The 22,051-nt window shown below is 34.9% G+C and overlaps 1 protein-coding gene across 2 annotated transcripts; it reads right to left on the bottom strand.

Annotated features, from left to right (window-relative positions):
- Positions 1–6,502: 6,502 nt before the first annotated feature.
- Positions 6,503–16,479, bottom strand: SYT4 (synaptotagmin 4). Of its 2 annotated transcripts, none has more exons than XM_059140167.1 (4): positions 16,153–16,479; positions 12,405–13,219; positions 10,587–10,704; positions 6,503–9,242 (listed from the first exon to the last, which is right to left on the bottom strand). In XM_059140167.1, the coding sequence occupies exons 1-4, from the start codon at positions 16,184–16,186 to the stop codon at positions 8,935–8,937; spliced, it is 1,275 nt and encodes a 424-aa protein (XP_058996150.1). In that variant the 5' UTR covers positions 16,187–16,479; the 3' UTR covers positions 6,503–8,934. The 2 variants fall into 2 exon arrangements, with proteins under 2 accessions (XP_058996150.1, XP_058996149.1); XM_059140166.1 differs by having other exon boundaries at positions 10,587–10,707; positions 16,153–16,475.
- Between the last annotated feature and the right edge of the window lie 5,572 nt (positions 16,480–22,051).

Below are 22,051 nucleotides of genomic sequence, written 5' to 3'. Positions count from 1 at the left end.
AAACCAGCATGACATCTGCCGCTTCTATTTTATTTTACTTAAAATATTATTATAAGTATTAATAATAGTGAAATGCTTGTTCCTAGTTTATTCCCACAAAATATATCTTCAGAAAAGTTACAGTGCTTATACTAATTCTCTCTGGACAAACAGGACTGTCCTTGTGATTGGCTTTTGGGAATAATTAAACAGACCCTGTTGTCCACATACTTTAAGAGGAGGGCAAATAGAATAAGAAAACTCTTAATATTGATGTGGTATTTAGAAATTCTACAGTGAATATAAAATAATTTTTCAGTATACATTTGGGGGAATAAATTTCTCTCTCTCTCTCTCTCCCCCTAAATTATGCCCCCTCCCCAAATTCATATACGGAAATTCTAGCCCCCCGTACCTCAGAATGCGTCTGTATTTAGAGATCGGGCCTTTAAAGAGGTAATTAAGGTAAATGAGGTCATATGGGTGAGCTCTAATTCAATATGACTGGTCTACTTATAAGAAGAAGAGATAAAGACTTAGAGCATACACAAAGACCAGGTGAAGACACTGGAAGAAGACAACCATCTACAAGCCAAGAGAGGCTTTTGAAGAAACCAGCCCTGTGAACACCTTAATCTTGGACCTCTAGCCTCTACAACTGTAAGAAAGTAAGTATCTGTTGTTTAAGCCACTCAACCTGTGCTATTTGTTACAGCAGCCTTAGCAAACTAATACACATCTGTATTTTACATTCCTCACAGTGCAAATCTATACACTGTCACTGTATAATTAAGTTGGATTGTTTAGTTCCATTATAATTATTTAAATAAAATTATTACATAAAACTAATGATACTTAATGATATTCATCTTTACAAATACTCCAGAAACATTTGCCTTAGTTTAATTCCTTTTACAGTGTTGGAAACTAAAGAAAATAAAAAAATTTTGTTTTTGCTCCTAGAAACCAGTTTGATACAAAGTCCCCAGTGTTCTGCATGTATATAGTAATATGCATGGATGAAGGCAGAGCTGCATTAACATAGCAATAAAGTAAGTTGACCAATAAACATGACATTTCAATTACTCCAAAATAAAACATTTTTCTAGTTTTACTTAAAATAAAATATTTTTTCCCCAGAAGTGGTATTTTCTCCTTATTCCCTTGACCCCATCTTTTCTCCCCATCATTCGTGCCATGTCCCCATCATCATGGTTTGGAATTTGTCTGAATCATAATTCTTTTTTTCTCTGTTTTCTGTTTTCTGTGTGCTTTGGCTCTGTCCTACCTTAAACCTAAACTCTGAAATGCCCTCTCCCTCCAGTCCTATGACTTTTTCTATCCCCTCAACTGCCTCCATTTGGTAAAATACAAAAGTTAATCTACAAAAAAATCACCAAACTTGCAAACAATAGAAAAATAATATATTTCTTACCATCTTTATGAATTCATTGTAAGGATTAAATATTAAAATGGATGTAACAATATGTTGTAAAATAGAACTGTAAGCTTCTAGAAGCAGATGAACTACTAACAGATATCAATACCTATTTTAAAAGACTTGCAGTTTAATTTACTAGATTTTATTTTTTTGCTTCTTTGGATCCAAAGAAACTCAATACACATTTTCTGAAACCTGTCTCCACACAGAATTAATCATTCTCACCACTAGCCTGGACATTGTGTTATGATGCAATCTGGACATTGTGTTATGATGGAATTGTTATCAGCCCTTTTTTAGAGAGGGAAAAATTGAGACACACGAGTGTTTAATAACAAACAGTCCTCACACAGCTAATAAGAAATGAAGTCAAGATTCAGACCAAGGGAAATTAAATTTGGAACTCGTGCTTTTTTTTTTTTAATCCATTAAGACAAAGAGATAATGAAAATATTTCATATGAAGGAGAATTTGACCTAATAAAGCAATTTAACCAATTTAAATTTTACTAACATAAAATCAAGAACTGTGGAATTTTACTTACTAGAGTCTGAATGGAAATGTTTCCTTTAAAGTAAGAAAAACACTTCCCAGTACATAGATAATTGAGCCCATCTGGTTTCTGTTAAGATCTGATTTGACCTCATATTACACCTCAGCATGGTTTTCCACAAAAGCACGACTGCTGGATTAGCATTGGTATTTATGATGACCTTGAGCTGTCACCTCTGTGTCAAACTTTCAAACACAAATGTTCAGAGAAATAAACAGAAGTTCTTAAAAGCTTTTAGTGGAAAACCCACACATATTCAGTTTCATTTTCTATCACTGTTAAAGAGAAAATGGCTTGTTAAACATAGCAAGGCAGACTTTATTCAAGATTATTGTAATAAGGGAGAGAGATTGAATGCCAGTCAGAATACAGCAAAGATAACTGGGGGTTTATAATTAATGAGCAGAGTGCAGGGTTAGTGGATCTAAGATTACTAAGAGGAACTTTATTAGGTATCAAGAGTAGAGGGATTCTTAGTAAATTGGCTTGACAGAATTCTTGCTAAAGTAGGTCAAGGACTTAAATATCAAAGATGGGTGTGATAAACATGATCAGATATCAAGTGTTGGGGCTGGGATTTTCAATAAACTAGCTTAGCAGGATTCTTTGCTAAAACCTGGGCTTGTGGAAGCCTGACTAAAGTTTAGTCAGGGATAGAGTCTTTGTTGTATGATCTGTGTTAAGGAAGGAGGGAAGGAAGGAAGGAAGGGGGGGAAGAGAGGGAAGAAGGAAGGAAGAGAGAGAAGTTGGAAGGAAGAATGAATGAACAAACCTAGGGAATTCATGCAACCGTAATTCACAGTATTTTCAGTGTTTTTCATGTGTCTGACATCAACATGGGAATTGCGAAAGAGGCAAAACACAAGATTCTGTGCCAGCTTAAAGGCAGGTCAGTGTGATGTTTGTATACACAATCAGGGCTTTGTATTCAGGAGGCCCTAGGTTCCATCTCACCTTTGCCACTAAGAGGTTCAAAATTAGATACGATTCTGATATTTATCTTTTTCATCAGTACCTGAAGGAATATTAACTACATCTTGTGTTGTGCTGCACATTGAGTGAGAGGATATAAATTAGCAAATGCATTATATTATTGTTTTAAATTTCAATCCAATAAATGTTTGCATTACCTCCTACTATGAACAGATAAGGGAGATACAGGAATGCATATCACAGAGAGATTCCCTGTCAGGAAAGAATACAAACTTTAGACAAGTAATTCCAAGTGCAAGGTAGTGTTTGTTAGCAATAGAGGTAATATAGAAGCTTTACTTAGAGTCCTCACTCTGCAACTTGGGTCAGGGGGCCAATTTGGGGTTGAGAACTAGATGTATTTCCCATCCAAAGGTGTGTCTCTATGGGTTCTCCTCTGAATGAATGAGTTACCACTGTAGCAGAGCCTGAGGCAATACTTTCAGTGTGCTCCTGCCTTCTCCACAAGTGCCATGTGGACATTCAAGGTGTGGCCTGGGCATCTACTTGCTTGCTCGGATTTCCCAACTGCTCTCTGCATGACCTTGCATGGGCCACCTAAGTAGGTCCTTCAGGAACTCCCTGATCTTAAAATCTTTCGCTTAGATGAGCTTTGGTATTGCCCTGGGCTATTTTTCATGTGTGCTATACAACCTCAATGTTGGAATCATCCACTGGAAATATTCTTTCTTCTTGTTCTTCTTTTTTTTCCCTCATCCAAAGTAAATTTTCAAGTGAAATCCATATCCTACTTGATTTTAAATTGTCTTTCCTTGAGCTCAGATGATGTCCTATCAGGGAATAGAGAATCACTTTAGTACTAGCTTAATACTAGAAATTGTGAGCATAAATCCAGTTCTAAGAAATAAACAATAAAACATAGTTCATCCCAAAACTAATTTGAAAAAGTTTGGGATGTCTATTTTATTCATATTCATTCTCATATATAATAAATTATATTAGAAGGACAAAAAAATCCTTTTATATCTTAGAGTGACTTTTTTTCTACTATTATTCCTTAACAATAGTGGTTTTTATAATTTTTCCCATACAATAATCAATTAAATTTGATTCAAATCTGATACAGTGGCTTATACCTTAATTAAATAAATATTCATTGAGCTTACTATATGCAACCTAGCTACTTCAGACATGTAATGAGAAATGAAATATATGAAGGTCTTATGTTAAAATGGGAGAATAAATACATGTTCCCAAATAGCCATTTAAAATTAATGGTGTAAAGATTATTATACAACTATAAAGAGGAATAAGGACTTGCTGTATATGCAGCCAGGGAATTATCTCCATGATATATTGTATAGCATGCTTTTGTTCAACTAACAAATAGAGAAATATGAAGAAATGTACATATTTGTTTATATTAAAAATTGGAAGGATTAAATTATAACTTTTAAAAGTCATTGCGTATGAGAAAGGAGATATGGGTGACTATAAAAATAGAAGATAGGCTTCTGTTAATGTCCTTTGTTTTGTAAATGGATCTTTAGAAAATTGTAAATATGTAAATATTAAATAAGGAGGGCATGTGCTGTGATGAGCATTGGGTGTTATATGCAACTAATGAATCGTTGAACACCACATCAAGAACTTACGATGTACTATATGCTGGCTAACTGAACATAATAAAAATAAATAAATAAAATATGTAAATACTTCATAGAACATTAAAACAAAATTGGAATTAGAAATCAATTTCTTAAAAAGATAAATAAAAGCAAACAAATAATTTGCTTTAAAGAATGAGTTGGTGGCATACTTGCATAGGGATGCGGTCACCTAACTATATATTCTTGGGGAGATATATGTTAAGAAAAATGAATTGCTCCCAAAGTGTGCTACATAGTACTAAAGTTTAGAAATCATACTCTTGGTAGTAATGTTAGTATATTTACCCCTTTCTTATTTAAAAAAATAATTGTTTTGGGGAACCTGGGTGGCTCAGTGGGTTAAAGCCTCTGCCTTCGGCTTGGGTCATGATCCCAGAGTCCTGGGATGGAGCCCCGCATCGGGCTTTCTGCTCAGTAGGGAGCCTGCTTCCTCCTCTCTCTCTGCCTGCCTCTCTGCCTACTTGTGATCTCTGTCTGTCAAATAAATGGATAAAATCTTTTTAAAAAAATGGTTTTAAGAGGCTTTTATCTTATGCTTTTCTTTCTTAACAGTTCGATTTAGGTATAATTTATATATAATAAACTGCACATTGTAGGATTTGATAAATTTTGATTCATGTATATAACCATGTAACCATAATCACAATCAAGAAAATGAACATGCCCATCACCCCTAAATTTTTCTCCTGTTCCTTTTTAATGTCTCTTAGTTACACCTCTCTGTGCTCCCTTTCAATCCCAAGTAAACACTGATCTGCTTTTTATCACTATAGATTAGTTTGCATTTTTCAAACATCTTCTATAACTGAAATCTACATCATATATTCTACATGGAGGGACAGGGGAAATTATCTGCCTTCCTTAATGCAGCATAATTATTAAGACTCTTTATGTTGCTGCACCTATCAGTAGTTCAGTTATTTTCATTGTTCAGTAGAATTCCACTGTGTAGACAGACCAAAATTCATTTATCCATTCACCTGTTGATACAAACTGATGTTATAAACAGTGGCTGATCCTCCAGTGGTGAGTCCCATAATTCCCATTTACCTTAGCTGGTGTTTGATGGGAATGTTGAAGATGTCCTGAGAGTTTTTCCTCCCCCTTTCTAAGAAGAAATAAGACTTCCATTTCCACATCAGTTTTCTAACCGTATCTATCTGGTGTAAGGACATGGGGAATATTAAAAAGAAAATAAAAGGCAGTAATATAAAATAAGTAATGAAAGAGACTAAAATGAGAAGTAAGATAGCCAAAGAGAGAAAAAAAGGAAGAATAAAGAATGGTGCTAGAAAATAGTGAAAAAGCAAATAAAATACGAAAAAGTGAATATACTGTAGAAAGGAAAAGTCTGAGGGTACCTGGGTGGCTCAGCTGGTTAAGCATCCGACTTTGGCTCAGGTCATGATCTTAGGGTCCTGGGATCAAGCCCCACTCAGCAGGGAGTTGTGCATGTCCCTGTCCCTCTGCCCTTCCCCCCAACTCATGTTCTCTCTATCTCCCAAATAAATAACTAAATAAAATATTTTAAGAAAAGAAGAACAGGTAAGTCACAGAATTTGGACATTATCTCCTTTAAGGGTCTAGCTGATTCATTGACGAGGACTTCTCCAGGAGAGTGGTTTGGCAGGGAGGGAAGAGCAGAGTCAGCCAAGAAATCCTTTTATTCACTATCCATATGCTCTTGAGTCAACTGCCTAAGCTCCTCAAGTCCTCTTGCTTCTGTAACACAGGGATAATCATAATTTTCCCTGACGATTGTTATGAGGATTAAGCAAAATAAAATAAAATATATGGAAGACCTTGGTGCTGAATCCCTAGTGATCCCTATTCTGCGCCGGGAGATGCATTCAAGAAACTTGAAGCTTAGGAAGAAATAATAGAATTCTTAATACAGAGTCTATTGGCAAAAAGTTTGAGTTGAAATGGGTTGGGCAAAAGCAGCAATTTATTCATGTCTTACAAACATGGTCTTACAAACATCATACAGAGCTGGCACAAAAGAACAGACACCATCTCATACACCATGCTTCCTTCCAAATCACTTCTATTGAGTCACAACATCAGAACAAGTCAGTTACTGAGTTACATGGTTCTTCAAACACAGAGACCTCCCCATGAGGGTGGTTGGATTGGCTAATCAGACAAACAGTTAATTTACATGTTTCATACAGTGCAGTATTTGCAACAGAATTCAAGATATTCACACTGATATTGTAATACATTATAAAACAGTTTAATTTTCAGAAGATGATGGGATCGCAGATGTCCCTGCCTGTTTCAATTCCTTTCTAGTTTTCCTTCTTTCTTTTCTTAAAAGCAGTTACAAAGAGTTTTACTCAACTTTTCACACTCAAAAACACTTTAAATTTTAAAAACTAAAAACTATTTACAAATTCTTCATTGTAATTTTGAAAGTATTCATTGTTGGTTTTGCTGTTCCAATTAGAAAAAAGAAAAATCACCCTCCAACAACCATACTTTACTTGGTACCACCATTACCTTCTGGCTGCTGTGAAGGATACTTCGAGTTGACTCCTCACAACTTTTCAGAACTCCAAAATAGATTCTACTCCATGGTCCATGATAACAAATATACATACAATAAAAAGGCCATCTGACCTCCCCAAAGCACACATTGACTACGATTCATTTTGTGTTGCTTTTATGGAAATGCTGTGAGGTGACCTTCTGTTGGATTAAAGACAATGATTAGGGAATACTCTTTTTTTTTTTTTTAATCCCAAAGTCATCTTAAAGCACAAAAAAGAGGCAGACTTCGATCTTTGTACATACAGAATGTAAAACATTTTCTTTACATTAGGCATAGTCATAAAAAGCATGTATGTTGTTGTGAAAATGCATTGTCATAGAATTTACAAACACTGAGATATCAAACACATTCTCAAAAACAGCTAAGGTACTGACACAAAACCTGACTCAAAATGTAAGTTTTTCAGTAGACTTTATCTCTAACTTGCATATTTAATAATTCAACTGTGTCCAGTTTCACTCATAGGCTCTAAAAACACAAATATGGTGACATTTGTCCTTTCAAGTAATCCCAGGGTGCTGCTTTTCTCCAGCAGGTTTTCACAATTTCAGAGCCCTGGCACTGGCAAACCACAAAAGACACAAGTCTATAAACTGCTCCACAGACAACAGCTCAAGACAAATTAGCCTAGGAAAGATAGTGAAACATACTTTGTTGTGCTAATTTGACAGCCTAAATAGATTTTGTGTGAAAATGTGTAAATTATATTAGGCTTTGCTGTATAGCTATTTTTCAGGCATTACTTAGTTTCTTGGTTTAAGTGATGCTTTCTATCTGGCAGTGGTTAAAACTTCAAGTCTGTCTGTGTCTTTCCAAATAGTAGCTTAGTCCTTTCTGGGGGAGGACAAGCTGCTAGAAGACTTAGTCATGTCCTTTCTGCAGACGAGGGATGGCCTTGAATGCACACTTATGTACCGTACATATTTCTTTTCAGAAAGCTGCATTTCTAACTGGATTTCTAGCTGAAGTTTATTTCTTTACCCACTAACTAATTCCACAATTTCACAAAGGTAATCAGGGCTTTCTTCAACTACACTGATGTTTGTGAAGGGCAGTGAATAATTCAAGGCCGCAGTTCTTATGTGAGATCATATTTTCTAACAATCTGACTCACATATAACCTTAGGAGGGAGAAAAATAATATTTCAGCCACAGTGTTCTCAACTCAGCCCTTTAATAAAATGATTTCTCAGCTTGTTCACTGTCCTTTTGAAACAAAACCAAGATACTCCTGGTATAATAAGTTGTATCAAATAATTACAAAGAGAAATGACCATATACTTTTATATGCAAGACAACCATTTGCACATGACATAATGAATAAAAACAAACTAGAGAACATTTCTTTAATATCTTTGGATTTAAATAAAAACTGATTTCCCCATCTGAAGAAAAATGGATGAATTTTCATAAGAGAAAACATGCTCTTCATTTGCAAATCCTAAAAATCACATCGCTCTCCCGTGACATGTTCCCACAAGATCATCACCTTCTAAACCACATCTATAGCTTGGGATTGCACTGCAGGATTCATAAAATGCTCAGCTACTCTGGTAACCTGCAGAAGAGACTGAGTAGCTCATGAAAATTTATCCAACTTCTCTAATATTGGGGAAAATATCATGATACACATTTACAGTTACTTTCTGGTCTGCTAATTCAATCCATTTCAAACAACAACAACAACAACAAAGGAGCAGCTTGCTGTCACAAGCTAGTAATCACGAATCAGGAGAAAAAAGGAAAGAAAATTGCTCCTTTCTTAGTAAAAATCATTAAGTTCCAACTTATCATGGCTAGGACACTACCCATCACAGAGCATATGCCACTTAGCAATTTGTCTCCTGGGATAGTCACAGATCTCTTTCCAGTGCTCTCCACCGGTGCCTTCTGCAGCTGCACCCAGGACCAACCGCCCTATCACCTCATTTCTGGACCCCCTTTCAGAATCCAAAACCAGAAATTCAACACTTATCTCTTCAAGACCCTCACAAGGAATATCAAAGACAAACAGTTCATTGAACACCGCATTGGGGGTGCATTTCTTCACATGAGTCTTCTTTTTTGAGATTCTCTTTTTGGCATGGTACAGGTTCACTTTCACGTAGGGATCTGCAATGGTAAATGACAGACATTATCCTGGCAGAACCTGGCTGGAGAGTTGATCTCAACGTAATGGTGCCCTTAGAGATTGATGCATGCCAATAAAATGAGATTGGAATGAAAAGGTGTCAGAGCAAAGTGAAAATATGGATCAAGCTTGACCTATTGCCAACAAAATGAAAACAAGAATATGCAATGTGAAGAGAAAACTGTTCTAAACCATAGGATGGGAAAGGGAGTTTAATGGCAAGAAGAAGAGATAATTAAAACAACAACAACAACAACAAAAACTTCTAATGGCTCATTCTGATTATGTATAACTCAGTCCAGAAAATAAGATAGAAGAAAAAAGCATTAGACAAGACCTAACCTGATTGAATTGTATGACTTTGGTAGAGTCTCTCTACCTCTCTACTTTTCTGTTGTACGGGCATTTAGAATTCACAATGGCAATGTCCTTTAGTGCTTTAAATTTTGTGTTTCTTTAATCCCCAGCTGGGTTTGCTTCCTGTTTTCCAATGCTCACCTTCCCTGTGTCACCCTTAATGTATGGATTTTAGGATCATGCTACTTATCATATATTTAATTATATTATTTTTGTCTCTTTCTGGTTGAAGCATGTGAGTTCATTTGAGTGTCCTAATCCAAAACTTTAAGATCATGTCTTCAACTGCCATTAATAAACCATAGTAGTAATAATAACAGAAATAGAAGTTATTTAATGAGGTATATCTTTCTAGTCTTCACAATCCCCCTCAAGGTAAGCATTATTACAACTACTTTGTACAGAGATTATGAAAGACAGTCAAGATTATATACTAAAATGGAAGGGTTAGAATTTGAACTCAGATGATTTTACTCCATAGGTCAAGTATTCTTTTCACTGTGTGATACAACAAGGAATTTTTTTCAATTAGTCACAAAACTAAAAGCTAATGTTTAAAGCAGATCCTTAAAGAATTATAGGAAAAATAATAAAAACAACAGAAGCATAAGTGTTTGGTGAGGCAGGCTCACCAAAAATACTAAAATTAAGAACTCTTCTCCCAAACCATTGAGAAATTTTTGGCTATGATCTCTTACCTCAGCATTTATTACTGTTTTCTGCTTCAAACCCATACAGTCAGATATCTACCATGTATTAGCAATGGCTTAAAACTTAGACTAGATAGTTTTCTTTTTCTCGCTAATGGCACTGGCTTACATTGTTATTTCATTAAATGAGAAACAGAAAAACAATCAGATCACTTGCGCTTGTGGGTAAAAGGTAAATCAAAGTCATGTAAGTTGCTACCTATTTTGCCCAATGTATTACTTATACACTGAGGCTGAATTTTTCAGAAGCATTCTTACCTGAAAGTCCAGACACATCAGATTTAGGCAGGTGTCGAGCTTTTAAAACAACCACAGTCAGAGTATTTGTCGTGGACTGATAGCAGAGAGAGATCAGTAACTCACCACGTCCTGAAGACTTCTAAACAAAGAGAGATGTGGTATATTTTTATTATTTTTCTTGTTTTGAAATTCATACTTAAAAATATTTTAAAACAATACAATATTGTTATTTAAATATAGTTTTCCTACTTCTTTTTATTTTAATATGCTAAAGAATTCAACAGCAATCACAAGGTTTTGTTCCATACAATCACCTTCTAAAAACAATTGTCTGCCATCTTGTGGTGGTTTTCGGTACTACCGGATATTAAAATTTGTAATGAGTTAGCCACACCCATTACTAGAAATCTTTAAAAGGATATTGAGAATACAGCCTATACTGAGGTATTGTTGTTGTTGTTTGTTTATCTGTTTTTACTTTTTAACTAAATGATTTCTTTTTGAAGTTATTAATAAATGTCTAATCATTTGAATGGATCTATGTAGGGCAAATGACTCATGATAAGTTTGATTTGATTTTGATTTTTTAAAAAACACTGACATTAGTGGAATTTAAATTCAGAGCAACTGACATTTATTCTAACTGCTACCATCTCCTGTCCCAGAGGACTGATGGAGTTAAAATTCTCTGTCCCTAGCCCCCACTCAAAGTCCTCTTTCAAATCCAAGAAATGAATTAAGTATTTGAAGGAATTGACCCAATTTTTTAATACTTTGTTTTTGGAGGGTATCATAAGATACTTCTTTGTATGCTACTTAGATTTTATTTGTACTTTAAAGACATTTGTTAAGAAGACCAAGAACTCAAATTACAAGTATTACCTGATATTAACAAATATGTAAACTCAGAGCTAGATTATAACTAAGAATGATGGCGGGCCAGAGCTCCTAGAACTTCAGTCTATATACAAAAACTGACATGGGGTCATTATATGAATAAGTAGTTCAAGAAGAATCAGAGTAGGGAATAGATCTTTATTCCTACTCTGCCACTAAACACCTTGGTGTCTCAAACAAGCTACTTAATTTTCTGAACCTTGACTGTTCATAATTTCAACAAAGAAACAAAGGTGATCTTTATGGTATTCTATAAAATCATGCCTTACAGAAACAAATTACTCTCAAGTACTACAGTTTAAGTCAACTGAGTTCTGTTTTTAAAGGGGGAAATGGGATTAAATTTGGTATCTTATCATTGTGTAATAGTTTCAGAACTACTACAGCCATATAACTACAAAGGCAGAGTAACTCACTTCTTGTCATACAAAATAGTGATGAACATTTATAATTCAAATGATGTGATGGCTCATCTTTGAAAAGCCATTCCATAAAAAGTCAATACAACTTCCAAATCCTCAGGATAAACTGATTTAATTTTCAATTTCAATTTCAAATTCAATTATGCTGATGTTAAAACATTGTTGTTAACTTGTTTATGAATAAGAAATATTTACCTGCATTTTAGGTTAAGTGGAAGTCCTAGTCAAAATACTTATGATAAACATTAACAGAAATATTTATATAAGTGCTATTTAAATACCCATAATGGATGCCTATTTATTTTATATAATTAAAATACTTTAAGCATTTCAGTTGTGGATTAAATTTTCTTTCATCTACTCTAGTCCCTTGTTCCCCATTTGATTATGATTAATAATAATTAAACATGGCAAAGATGATATGTATAAAACTTATAGTTTAGTGAAAATCCCCTAGATACACAAAAGCTACATAAGAGATTGTTTCTAAATACTTTAAGCACTAAAAGTGAATTACCCTAACATTTCTCTTGATAATCTCTCTGTTCATTAACATTTTTCCATCAGATAATTCAATTCCTGCAAGAGGAATAAGGACTTCTCCAATGATATCATCTCTTGAAAACCTGTCAAAACTCAAGATTGTGAAGTGCAAGGCCAACTCTTGGATCTGGGTGTACAGGATCCCATAGAACGTAAAGGTCTCATCAAAAGCTGGGTCCAAGGTCTTTCTCAGAACTCTGGTTTTCACTTTATGCTTCTTCTCTGGGAGGATCGTCATTTTGATATATGGGTCAGAGGTCATTGACTGCTCATCCATGGCTGGCAAGCCACGGGCTTCCTTGATATTCACCACAAATGCTTTCTTCTCAAAGTTGTACTCTAAGGAGAAGAAGAGGGTTCCCAGCTTCTCCTGTTTCTCTTCTGAAGTAATGGAAGTGCTGGACTTTAAGCTATCAGGGGAAACAGCCTCTTTCTCCCCTTCTGAAAAGAGCTTTGGGGTCACATTCTCCAGATCAGAAGGGCTACTAGCTTTGAGGTTTGTTTTGGGAAAATTGCCATTGAGATCTCTCTTCTCAAGGTCAAGATGTAATGAATTCTTTGGCACAGCTGGTTTATTCTTTACTTCATTTTTGTCATCTGCTCCAAACTTCTTCTTGCTACTTAGATTTTCAGGATAAATATCAACTCCTTTTAGTACGTGCACAAACTTATATGGAGGAGTCTTGTTAGACTTAGAGGATTTTCTCTGACAGCAGATCCAAGCAAAGAGAGAGACTGTGAAGACCAAGCCAAATGCACTGAAGATCCCCACCACTGTGGGGATTTCATCTGAAAAATCAAATGACCAATAAAATACATTAAAGGAGTAGAGTTGGAGATATGAGCCTATTTGAAAAGCATGCTGGAGCTGGCAATTGCTGTAGGTTGCACAGATTGGATTACTTTCTGACTGTTCTGGGTATGAGTTATGTACACATTTCATATCACCTTCAGGAATAAACACATACACTGCGTGACATACAGAAAAGAAATACACTATGATAGAAACTTCTTCATTTCAGTAGGGTTTTTTTTTTTTCAAATAAAATAAAAAGGTGACCAGGCTTAGGTCAGGGATGAGGGATGCTGAATGACCCTGACCTACCTTTGTTTTCTCAGATAATGTGAGTTAACTATAGCATGATAAATCAGTACTAATTTCATTATACTTTCTTGACATTTTGAAGCTTCCCAGAAGCATCAGTTTTTACTGACCATGAAACTCTAAATGCACATTCTTTAAATACTGAGAAATTTTGTATTCTTATTAGTTTGTTATTTATCCCAGATTCAATAAGGAAACATCTAAGGGCTAGCGGTTCCAGGAATTTGAAGAAATGAAGGAACATTATCTGCTATTATCACAAACTCATCAATAATTTCCATTTCAATTATGGAACACTGGTAAGAGAAATATTACATACATTAAGGAAAAAAGAACAAAAAAAGATGAACAGCAGGGTATTGTTATTATATAACTTCTATCACTGCAAACTCCTGGTATACAGACCAAAATTTCTCAAACACTGAATTATCTGAAGTACAAATCCCTAAGTGGGATAAAAATAAAACAATGGCTACAAATGAATCATCATTCTTTAGCATGTATTAAGAGTGAATATAGATAATTTAGAGTTCAATTTTATCCATAACTGATTTTTTTCTAACATTTTTCCACATGGCAAATGGTAATAAAATTGAACTTGGCATTCTTACCTTAATGAGGGCACATTAAATTACTGACATTAGGTAGCACTGATTATGCATGAAGCTTATCATGCCCCATATGTAAGCATATTCCTCCAACTAATGATTAGTAACACTGTTTAAGTAAAAGCAGTATTGTTATATCGGACACAGAGCAGCAATTGAGTCAATGTTTAATTTAATCATAGTGAATATAACTAATGTAGTATTATCTGGATTTAGTTTCATTCTTGTGCATTTTTATCCCAAATAGTGAATAGTAAAGTTAAAGGTCCCAGTCAAGAAAGGGTTAAGGCTTGTTGGAATAACCCCTGAAAGAACAATCTTTTGTTACTCCCGTTCCCCATCCCCCCAAATCTTTTGCATATCTACTTCATAATTTCAAAACTGAACTCAAAGAATATAAGAATCAGTAATGACAAATAAGAGCAGATATATATAAGATTAAAAAACAACAGTAAAAATATTCCATAGTTTAATTAGATTAAGGAACTGATCATGTAAAGATGAAAAATAAACCTTTGAATTCCCCAAGTAGAAAAAGCAGTAAATACTACAGAAAAAGAATGAGGCGAGAGCTAAAGATAATCAGTTAAACTTAGTATCAGCTTTTTGGTTTTTCCTCCTATTCAAGTCTCTGTGGGGGGGAAAAATCCACTCCTGGACTCTCCAATAATCCAAGGCCAAGAAGCAAAACCAAAGTCATTGCTAGGAGAACAATAAATGCAATAGAAAAATGATCCTTTTTTTTTTCCCCCTAAATAGACCAATGGCCCAAGCTAGAACATATTTTTCCCTAGCCCTATCTCTGAAAATGCCTCAGTATTAGAAAATTTCTTATTTTCAAATCAGAAATCAGGAATAAACATCACAACAATATAAACTCAATCACCCAAATGAAAGGCTGTAAAGGAAACTCATTTCTGAATATAATGTCACAGATTGTCTCTATTCAATACTTATGTCATAAGGCAAAATATTCAATGTATCATGGAAAGACGCACGTACTCCCTCTGTATTCTCCACTGATAAGGTCTTAAGCTTCTGAGAGTAAAGACCTCAGTCATTCCCTCAGTTTAATAACAATTGTGATTTATTCATAAATATCATTCCTTATTCACAAACTTCTATAAAATTTCCAGATTTTTTTGAATACTTGTAAAGTAAGTAAAACTTCATCTCCTGTCTTTGAAATATAATGGGACCTAAAAATATGACTTTTTAATTTGAAGTACATCTGATTTTATTTACTGAGAGAAGGAGAGCAATGGTGCCAAAAATTTGGTATAGGAAGAGGGAAATTGAATTGGAAAACCGGATTCCTAATTTTACTTTCCAGTAGCTTTTAGTTAACTGTTTGACGTGCCATACTTCTCTCACATCTCTGGGCTTTGGTTACCTCACCTGCGAAATGCAATGAACCAAGTCCGTTCATTTAAAATACCACTTTAACCCTAGCATCAGAGGATTCTCTGTCTTCCACTAGCAACATATTTCAAGGATACAAGAAAAACATAGCAGAGAAAAACAACCTTATGGTACACTGCAAAATGAAATATACACCCCAAACCCCCAACATTCAAGTTGTTTTATACTGAGATCAAACCCTTATGTAATCCCAGAAACATTGGCTTGTTCTGGTAAGTTAAAAACAGATTTACCTACAAATAAAAATCACCTACAGAATTAATGAAACCAAAAACACACAACAGACTCCCTTTCCTTTACTTAGCGCGTGCTGCGATTTACAGAGCTACATGAACGTTTAGGAACTTCTTGGATGTAAAATCTCCCCAGCAGAAGGCAATTTTGAGGAGAAAGATAGCAAGGAAGGGAGAAACAACAGAATTAAGCCACGACTGCCCCTTTCCAGTTCTCATTCTCTTTCAGATTAACTACCTAGGAAATCTATATCCAGCATCCCCTGAAAAAACAACAAGAACAACACCAACATCACAGCCCACTCTGGAGTATTCAAGAAACAACCACAGTTATAAGTTGAGTAACTTGCTTACCAAATTCTTCCCGGCTGGTAGTGATCGGAGCCATTTTTTGCTGCGTGCTCTGTCCGAGGTGCTGAACGGAAAACTCCCTGGCTTGATTCACTTGCCTGGATCTGAAGCGCTGGCTTTCGTGAGTGCTGAAAACAACAGCGCGAGCTCAGGGGACCTGCGCCTGGAACGGGAGGAGGCAAAGAGGGAGGTCCACTTGCTCTCGCACAGTGATTTACCACCCCTGTTCCTGTTTTGGCTCTTCTGAGAAGCTCGTCTCTGAGACACTAGACGTGGCTGAAACCCGAATTGACGCAATCCTGACGCTACAGGGTTGAAATCAGCACCTGCCCTCCTCCCCTCCGCCCTCCAAGCCTCTCCTCTCCTTCTTTCTTCCTCCCTTCTCTCCTGAGGATTCAACACATTCTCATCAATTATTTTAACTGTTGGACTACTGGAGATTAGCTCTGCTACTCTGTGGGGGCTCAGAGGCACATGGAAATGAGCCCCCAAACTCATTCCCGTCAGTTTCTAATAGAAGATCTTCTGATCATCAAGATCAGTAAAAGTGTGTCTGTGAGTTATCAGAATAATGAAATTTACAGAGGTGATTTAGGGTAAGAATGAGAAGAGAGAAATTTCTGCATCAAATGAACATTGTGACATGCAGGAATATGTTTCTCCCTTTCTAATTTTTTCTTTGATACTTTATACCTATGTTAGAAAAGAATCCATTGCACATTGATCCATTTGAAATAAGACAACAGTTTTCCCACCATAATCACTTATTTTCTAATAAATAATCTAGACATTTTGCTAATGCTGTTGCTCCATCTGTCTATCAGCTCTCCTCCCTTTAATATCTGACATTTGACCAGTTAAAGTACTTAGGAACAGATGGGAATAATCCCTTCTATATTCAGACTCACTTTCAGTTATGACTTTTGCATATAATGAGACTGCTCCTGGAATGACGTTTCTGGTTAAAAGACCTGACTTCTAATAGGATTGTGCAAAAGAGTTACAAGAATCAGACCAAAATTGAAAATGAATGAAATTGATAATTATTGGTTATTTTCAAAGGAATATATTTTTTTCAAATATGTTGTTTTTCTGAACTGATGATATTTCTGGGGTTGAGGAACTGGAGAATATCTGGTGCCAAAATCTGATTAATTTTAATCTGAAGAGTGTGCCTTTTAAAACAAATATTTAGCAATTTTCCAAAGGGGAGAACTCAGGTTGTAACTCCAACTATCAATTATTGCTCCGCAAAGAATTCCCTTGCTCTGGAGCTCAGTGAGCAAATGGCATTAGGTATGTGTTGGGATGGGGGAGGAGGGGGTACTGGGTGGCTCTCAGAAAGCTACTGTACAAGTGACAGTTTCCTCCACATTGGCAAACAGTTGCTCTGAGCGTCAGGACTGTGTCTGGGGAAAAATTAGCTTCAGTCTTTTGCATCATGGAAAATTTTATAAACCGAAGTCCTTTTCTTTCCCTTTCTACTTGCTCCCACATACTTGGCATTTTAACATTCTTCTAACAGATTTTTAAAAATCTTATATTGTCATGCTATGAAAGCACACAAATTAATTTACTGTATTCATTTTTTTTCCATTGGCAGACCCTGTATTTTGTATCCTTATCTTTTCACTTCATTCACATTACTTGCTTCCTCAGTTATGCATGAACCTAGTGGGATTGTTCCTAGGAATAGACATTCATTAGATGAAAGTGGCATTTATTTGTTATGCATATATCATAGGTAAACAAAATATATGGTGTGAGGTTTACCAGAGTGTGTATTTTCTGGCTAAGTTATTGCTACCATATGGTTAAACTCATTTGTTGTAAACATAAGTACCTTATTTGTATGTTTTATATAAATTAGTATTTCATTAATTTTACCTTCAGGTGGCAAAATGCTGTCATCTAAAACCTGTCGAGACTATTTAAACTCTGTTACTACAGAACTCCATCCCACCCTGGGCTGTCTCATTTCTAAGGACACATTGTGATAAAATTACCTCTTGCCCAGAGCTAATGCTATTGTGAATATAGTAACTGTTTCACTGCTTGTTTTAAAAGCAAACAGAAATAAATGTTATTAATTAAAACATCAGTTGTTTCTCTCATTGTCATTTGATGAACAGCATATTCTTTGTTATCCAATCTCTTCAAACAAGCTTCTACCAGCACCAGATAAGGAGTGGGAAGATGATCAAACACAGAGGAAAAACCTGTAAGTTTCTTACGTTTGAGATTTATACCCTACCACATTATTACATTGTTCTCTTTCAATTCAGCAAACAAGTAATCAATTTGCTGACGTGAACAATACCATTCTAGCAGTGGAGACTTGGAAGGAGGGGTTGTTGCTAGGTAACCACCTTTTTGCCACCCAAAACACACAGCCTCAAACAAGTTCCCTCCCTGGGAAACAGACCATTCTGTACAAGTGGCAGTGTTTACTTCAGAATGATTCTTTGACTATTGAAATGGTTCAGTATTTACCCTACTTAATTTTGGATTCCGGTTACAAATATCTATATACACTTTGAGAAACAATGAAAAGAACACTTGAGTTCTGTTTGTTTTTAAGAAATCCAGTTGAATTTAAGACTATTGGTGATTCATTATATGATTGTTTACATCCATTTTAATCATTTAAAAAATAGTTTAATATATAGTTTGATTGATAAAGCTTATACAGTTTATTCAATAATATAGTTTAGTCTGTATTTTCTCTAGTCCCTTACTTAAAAATAGTATTATTAGATGTGTTTAGGATCTTCTACAAAATAATATCTCAAAAGGTTTTGAGAATGTTGTGGTGATCTTCAGTAATCTTTAGTAATACCCAGATTAGTAATACAAAGGCATTTTACTGGTATGTGGGTGGAGTAGAAGGAAGTATCTGATAATGGAAAATGGATAATTGTTTTAATGTTCCATATCATTCTATTAAGAATGCTGGCTCTGATGCTAATGGAAAAGATTTATATTACAAGCACACCCAACTCCAAATCTTGCAAGACAAATGCTTTCCCAATTAGTATCACAAGAAATCCTTTCACTATGAACCACTTGCACATTTGTTTTTCTTCAACATATTCAGTATTTACTCTGTAACAACCTAAATTAGGATTTGAGGGCTCATGAGTGAAAAACTCATTAACCCAAACCACGAAAAAGCTTATCATCTCTCTTCTTTTCTTCTTTCTTTCAATACACAATTATTAAACATGTACTAATTCTTAGGTTTTTGGTAAGAAGGGGATATATATTAGATGACAAAAATGATCCTTATCCTAATGGAGCTTACTGCCTAAAGGAAGAATAGACAGTTTTCCTTCAGAACTGGGAAAATAGATGATAATTACATTTATATTTCTTTTGCCTGGTATTTCCTATTGATATTGATCAGCAGTACCATTTTCTTACATTGAATGCAAAAATAAATCCAAAATGAAAGAACTTAAATGTGAGACCTGAAACCATAAAAATCCTAGAAGAGAGCATAGGCATTAACTTCTCTGACATCAGCCATAGCAACTTGTTTTCTGAGGCAAGGAAAATGAAAGCAAAAATAAAGTATTGGGAGTACATCAAAATAAAAAGTTTCTGTACAGTGAAAGAAACAATCAACAAAACTAAAAAGCAACCAATAGAATAGGAGGAGATATTTGCAAATGACATATCTGACAAAGAGTTATGCAAATGACATATCTGACAAAGAGTTACTAACCAAAATATATAAAGAATTTATAAAACTCAACACTGCAAAACCAAATAATCAAATTAAAAAATGGGTAGAATACATGAACATTTCTGCAGAGAAAACATACAGATGGCCAACAGATATATGAAAAGTTCCTCATCAACACTTACCATCAGGGAAATGCAAATCTAAACTACAATGCTATACCACCTCACATCTCTCAGAATGTCTAAAATCAAAAATACAAGAAACAACAGGTGTTGGTAAGGATATGGGGGAAAAGGAACCCTTTAGCACTGTTGGTGGGAAGGTAAACTGGTGCAGCCACATGGAAAACAACATGGAGATTCCTCAGAAAGTTAAATATAGAATACCCTATGATCCAACAATCACACCACTAGATATTTACCCAAAGAATACAAAAACTCTGAAGGGATACATGCACCCTTATGTTTATAACAGCATTATTTACAGTAGCCAAGATATGGAAGCAGCCCAAGATCAATGGATCGATGGATGGGTTGATGAATGGATAAAGAAGTGACATGCATATATAAAAATATATATATTCAATGCAGTATTATTCAGCCATGGAAAAGAATGAAATCTTGCCATTTGCAATCACATGGATGGAGTAAGAGAGTATAATGGTAAGCAAAATAAGTCAGCCAGAGAAAGAAAAAAATATCTATGAGTGCATTCATATGTGGAATTTAGAAAGCAAAACAAATGAATAAAAGGAAAAAGAGAGAGAGAGAGAAACTGAGAAAGAGACTCTTAATTATAGAAAACAAATTGAAGATTGCCAAAGGGGATGTGGGTGGGGGGATGTTTTAAATAGATGATGGGGATTAAGAAGTGCACCTGTTACAATGAGCAAGCACCAGGTGATCTATGGAATTGCTGAATCACTATATTGTTCACCTGTAACTAATATAACGCTGTATGTTATCTAACTGGAATTAATGTAAAAACTTAAAAAAAGGAAAAAGCAAAGATTGGTCAGCAATATATCACAGCTATTCAGTCTGTCTTTATTGACCCTCTTCTTCATAATTGTAGATTCATTATTATTGTTAGAGTCAGATTGCATTCTTCCAATTTCTGATTGTCTATATCTTCTCTCTCTTTTCAGAGTCAAAGTTTCACTACACTATGAAGTCTCTGACTTACCAGTACTCAAGGATTCATTCTGATTTAAATTCTTATAGCACTAGCTCTACTGAAATCCTTTAAAGCAGGTTGACATATTATTAGCTATATATCAACAATTTCCAAAAAGATAAATCAAAGGCCTCCATCAGTTCTCATGCCAAATAATTCACAAGGTTCCCATTTGTTCATGATCTTCCTCTCACAATTTTTTTTCATGAGTCCTGACCTCATTTTACTTTTATATTCCAGGCCTATTTTTAAGTTGTGGTCTTTGAAGTGACTTCTCTAATTCAAGAATTAGAGAATTGGTTCTTTAACAAGCATTTGACCTGGAGCCATTTTAAAAGCTTATCCTGTTTCAGTTTACCTTGAAGATATTTCTTGTTAGCTCCCCAAAACACAAACATCCTCCTGTTTCCAATCTACTATTCTTTTTTTCTTAAGATTTATTCATTTTTATTTGAGAGAGAAAGATACGGTGAGTGAAGGGAAGTGTAGAGGAAAAGAATCTTCAGGCAGATTCTTCTCTGAGCATGGAGCTGATGTGGAACTCTATCCCATGACCCATGAAATCATGACCTGAGCCACAACCAAGAGCTGGTTGCTCAACTGACTGAGCCACCCAGGAGCTCCTCCAATTTATTATTCTTTAGCCAGACTTCTTTTAGCCTTCCATTATCAATAAAAATTGGGATATTTTATATTTTGGGGAAGTGTGGGATCAGCAAAATTATACTAAAACTTTCAACCAAAATAGTGGAGATTTAACAAATGTTTTATTACTTAATAATTAATGAAATATATATATTTATTTTCAAAATATAAAAATAAGCACTGATACTACTGATAAAGATTAATGCTTAATATGTCATTGAATAATATATATATTCTAGCATAAAACAGCTATGAAATACAACAGGCAGCAAGGACAAAATTAAAATGATTATCGACAATATGAAAACAGACAAAATAAGTAAACTATAATTATTTAATTAAGTATAGAAGATTTACAAATTCCAAAATAAATGGTTTCATAATAAGTTAAAA

Source organism: Mustela lutreola, chromosome 11 (assembly GCF_030435805.1).
Source record: "Mustela lutreola isolate mMusLut2 chromosome 11, mMusLut2.pri, whole genome shotgun sequence".
Taxonomy (NCBI): Eukaryota; Metazoa; Chordata; class Mammalia; order Carnivora; family Mustelidae; genus Mustela; species Mustela lutreola.
Note: the sequence above shows the minus strand (reverse complement) of the source record. Positions and strands in the feature narration are given on the sequence as shown.

Bases quoted from the DNA above. Each gene is read 5' to 3' on its own strand.
- SYT4 (XM_059140166.1), bottom strand. From the start codon at position 16,186: ATGGCTCCGATCACTACCAGCCGGGAAGAATTTG. The intron at 10,708-12,404 runs GTAATTCACTTT...CTCTTTGTTTAG, and splicing joins TTATCAAGAGAAATGTTAGG to AAGTCTTCAGGACGTGGTGA. The intron at 9,243-10,586 runs GTAAGAATGCTT...TTACCATTGCAG, and splicing joins TGATGTGTCTGGACTTTCAG to ATCCCTACGTGAAAGTGAAC.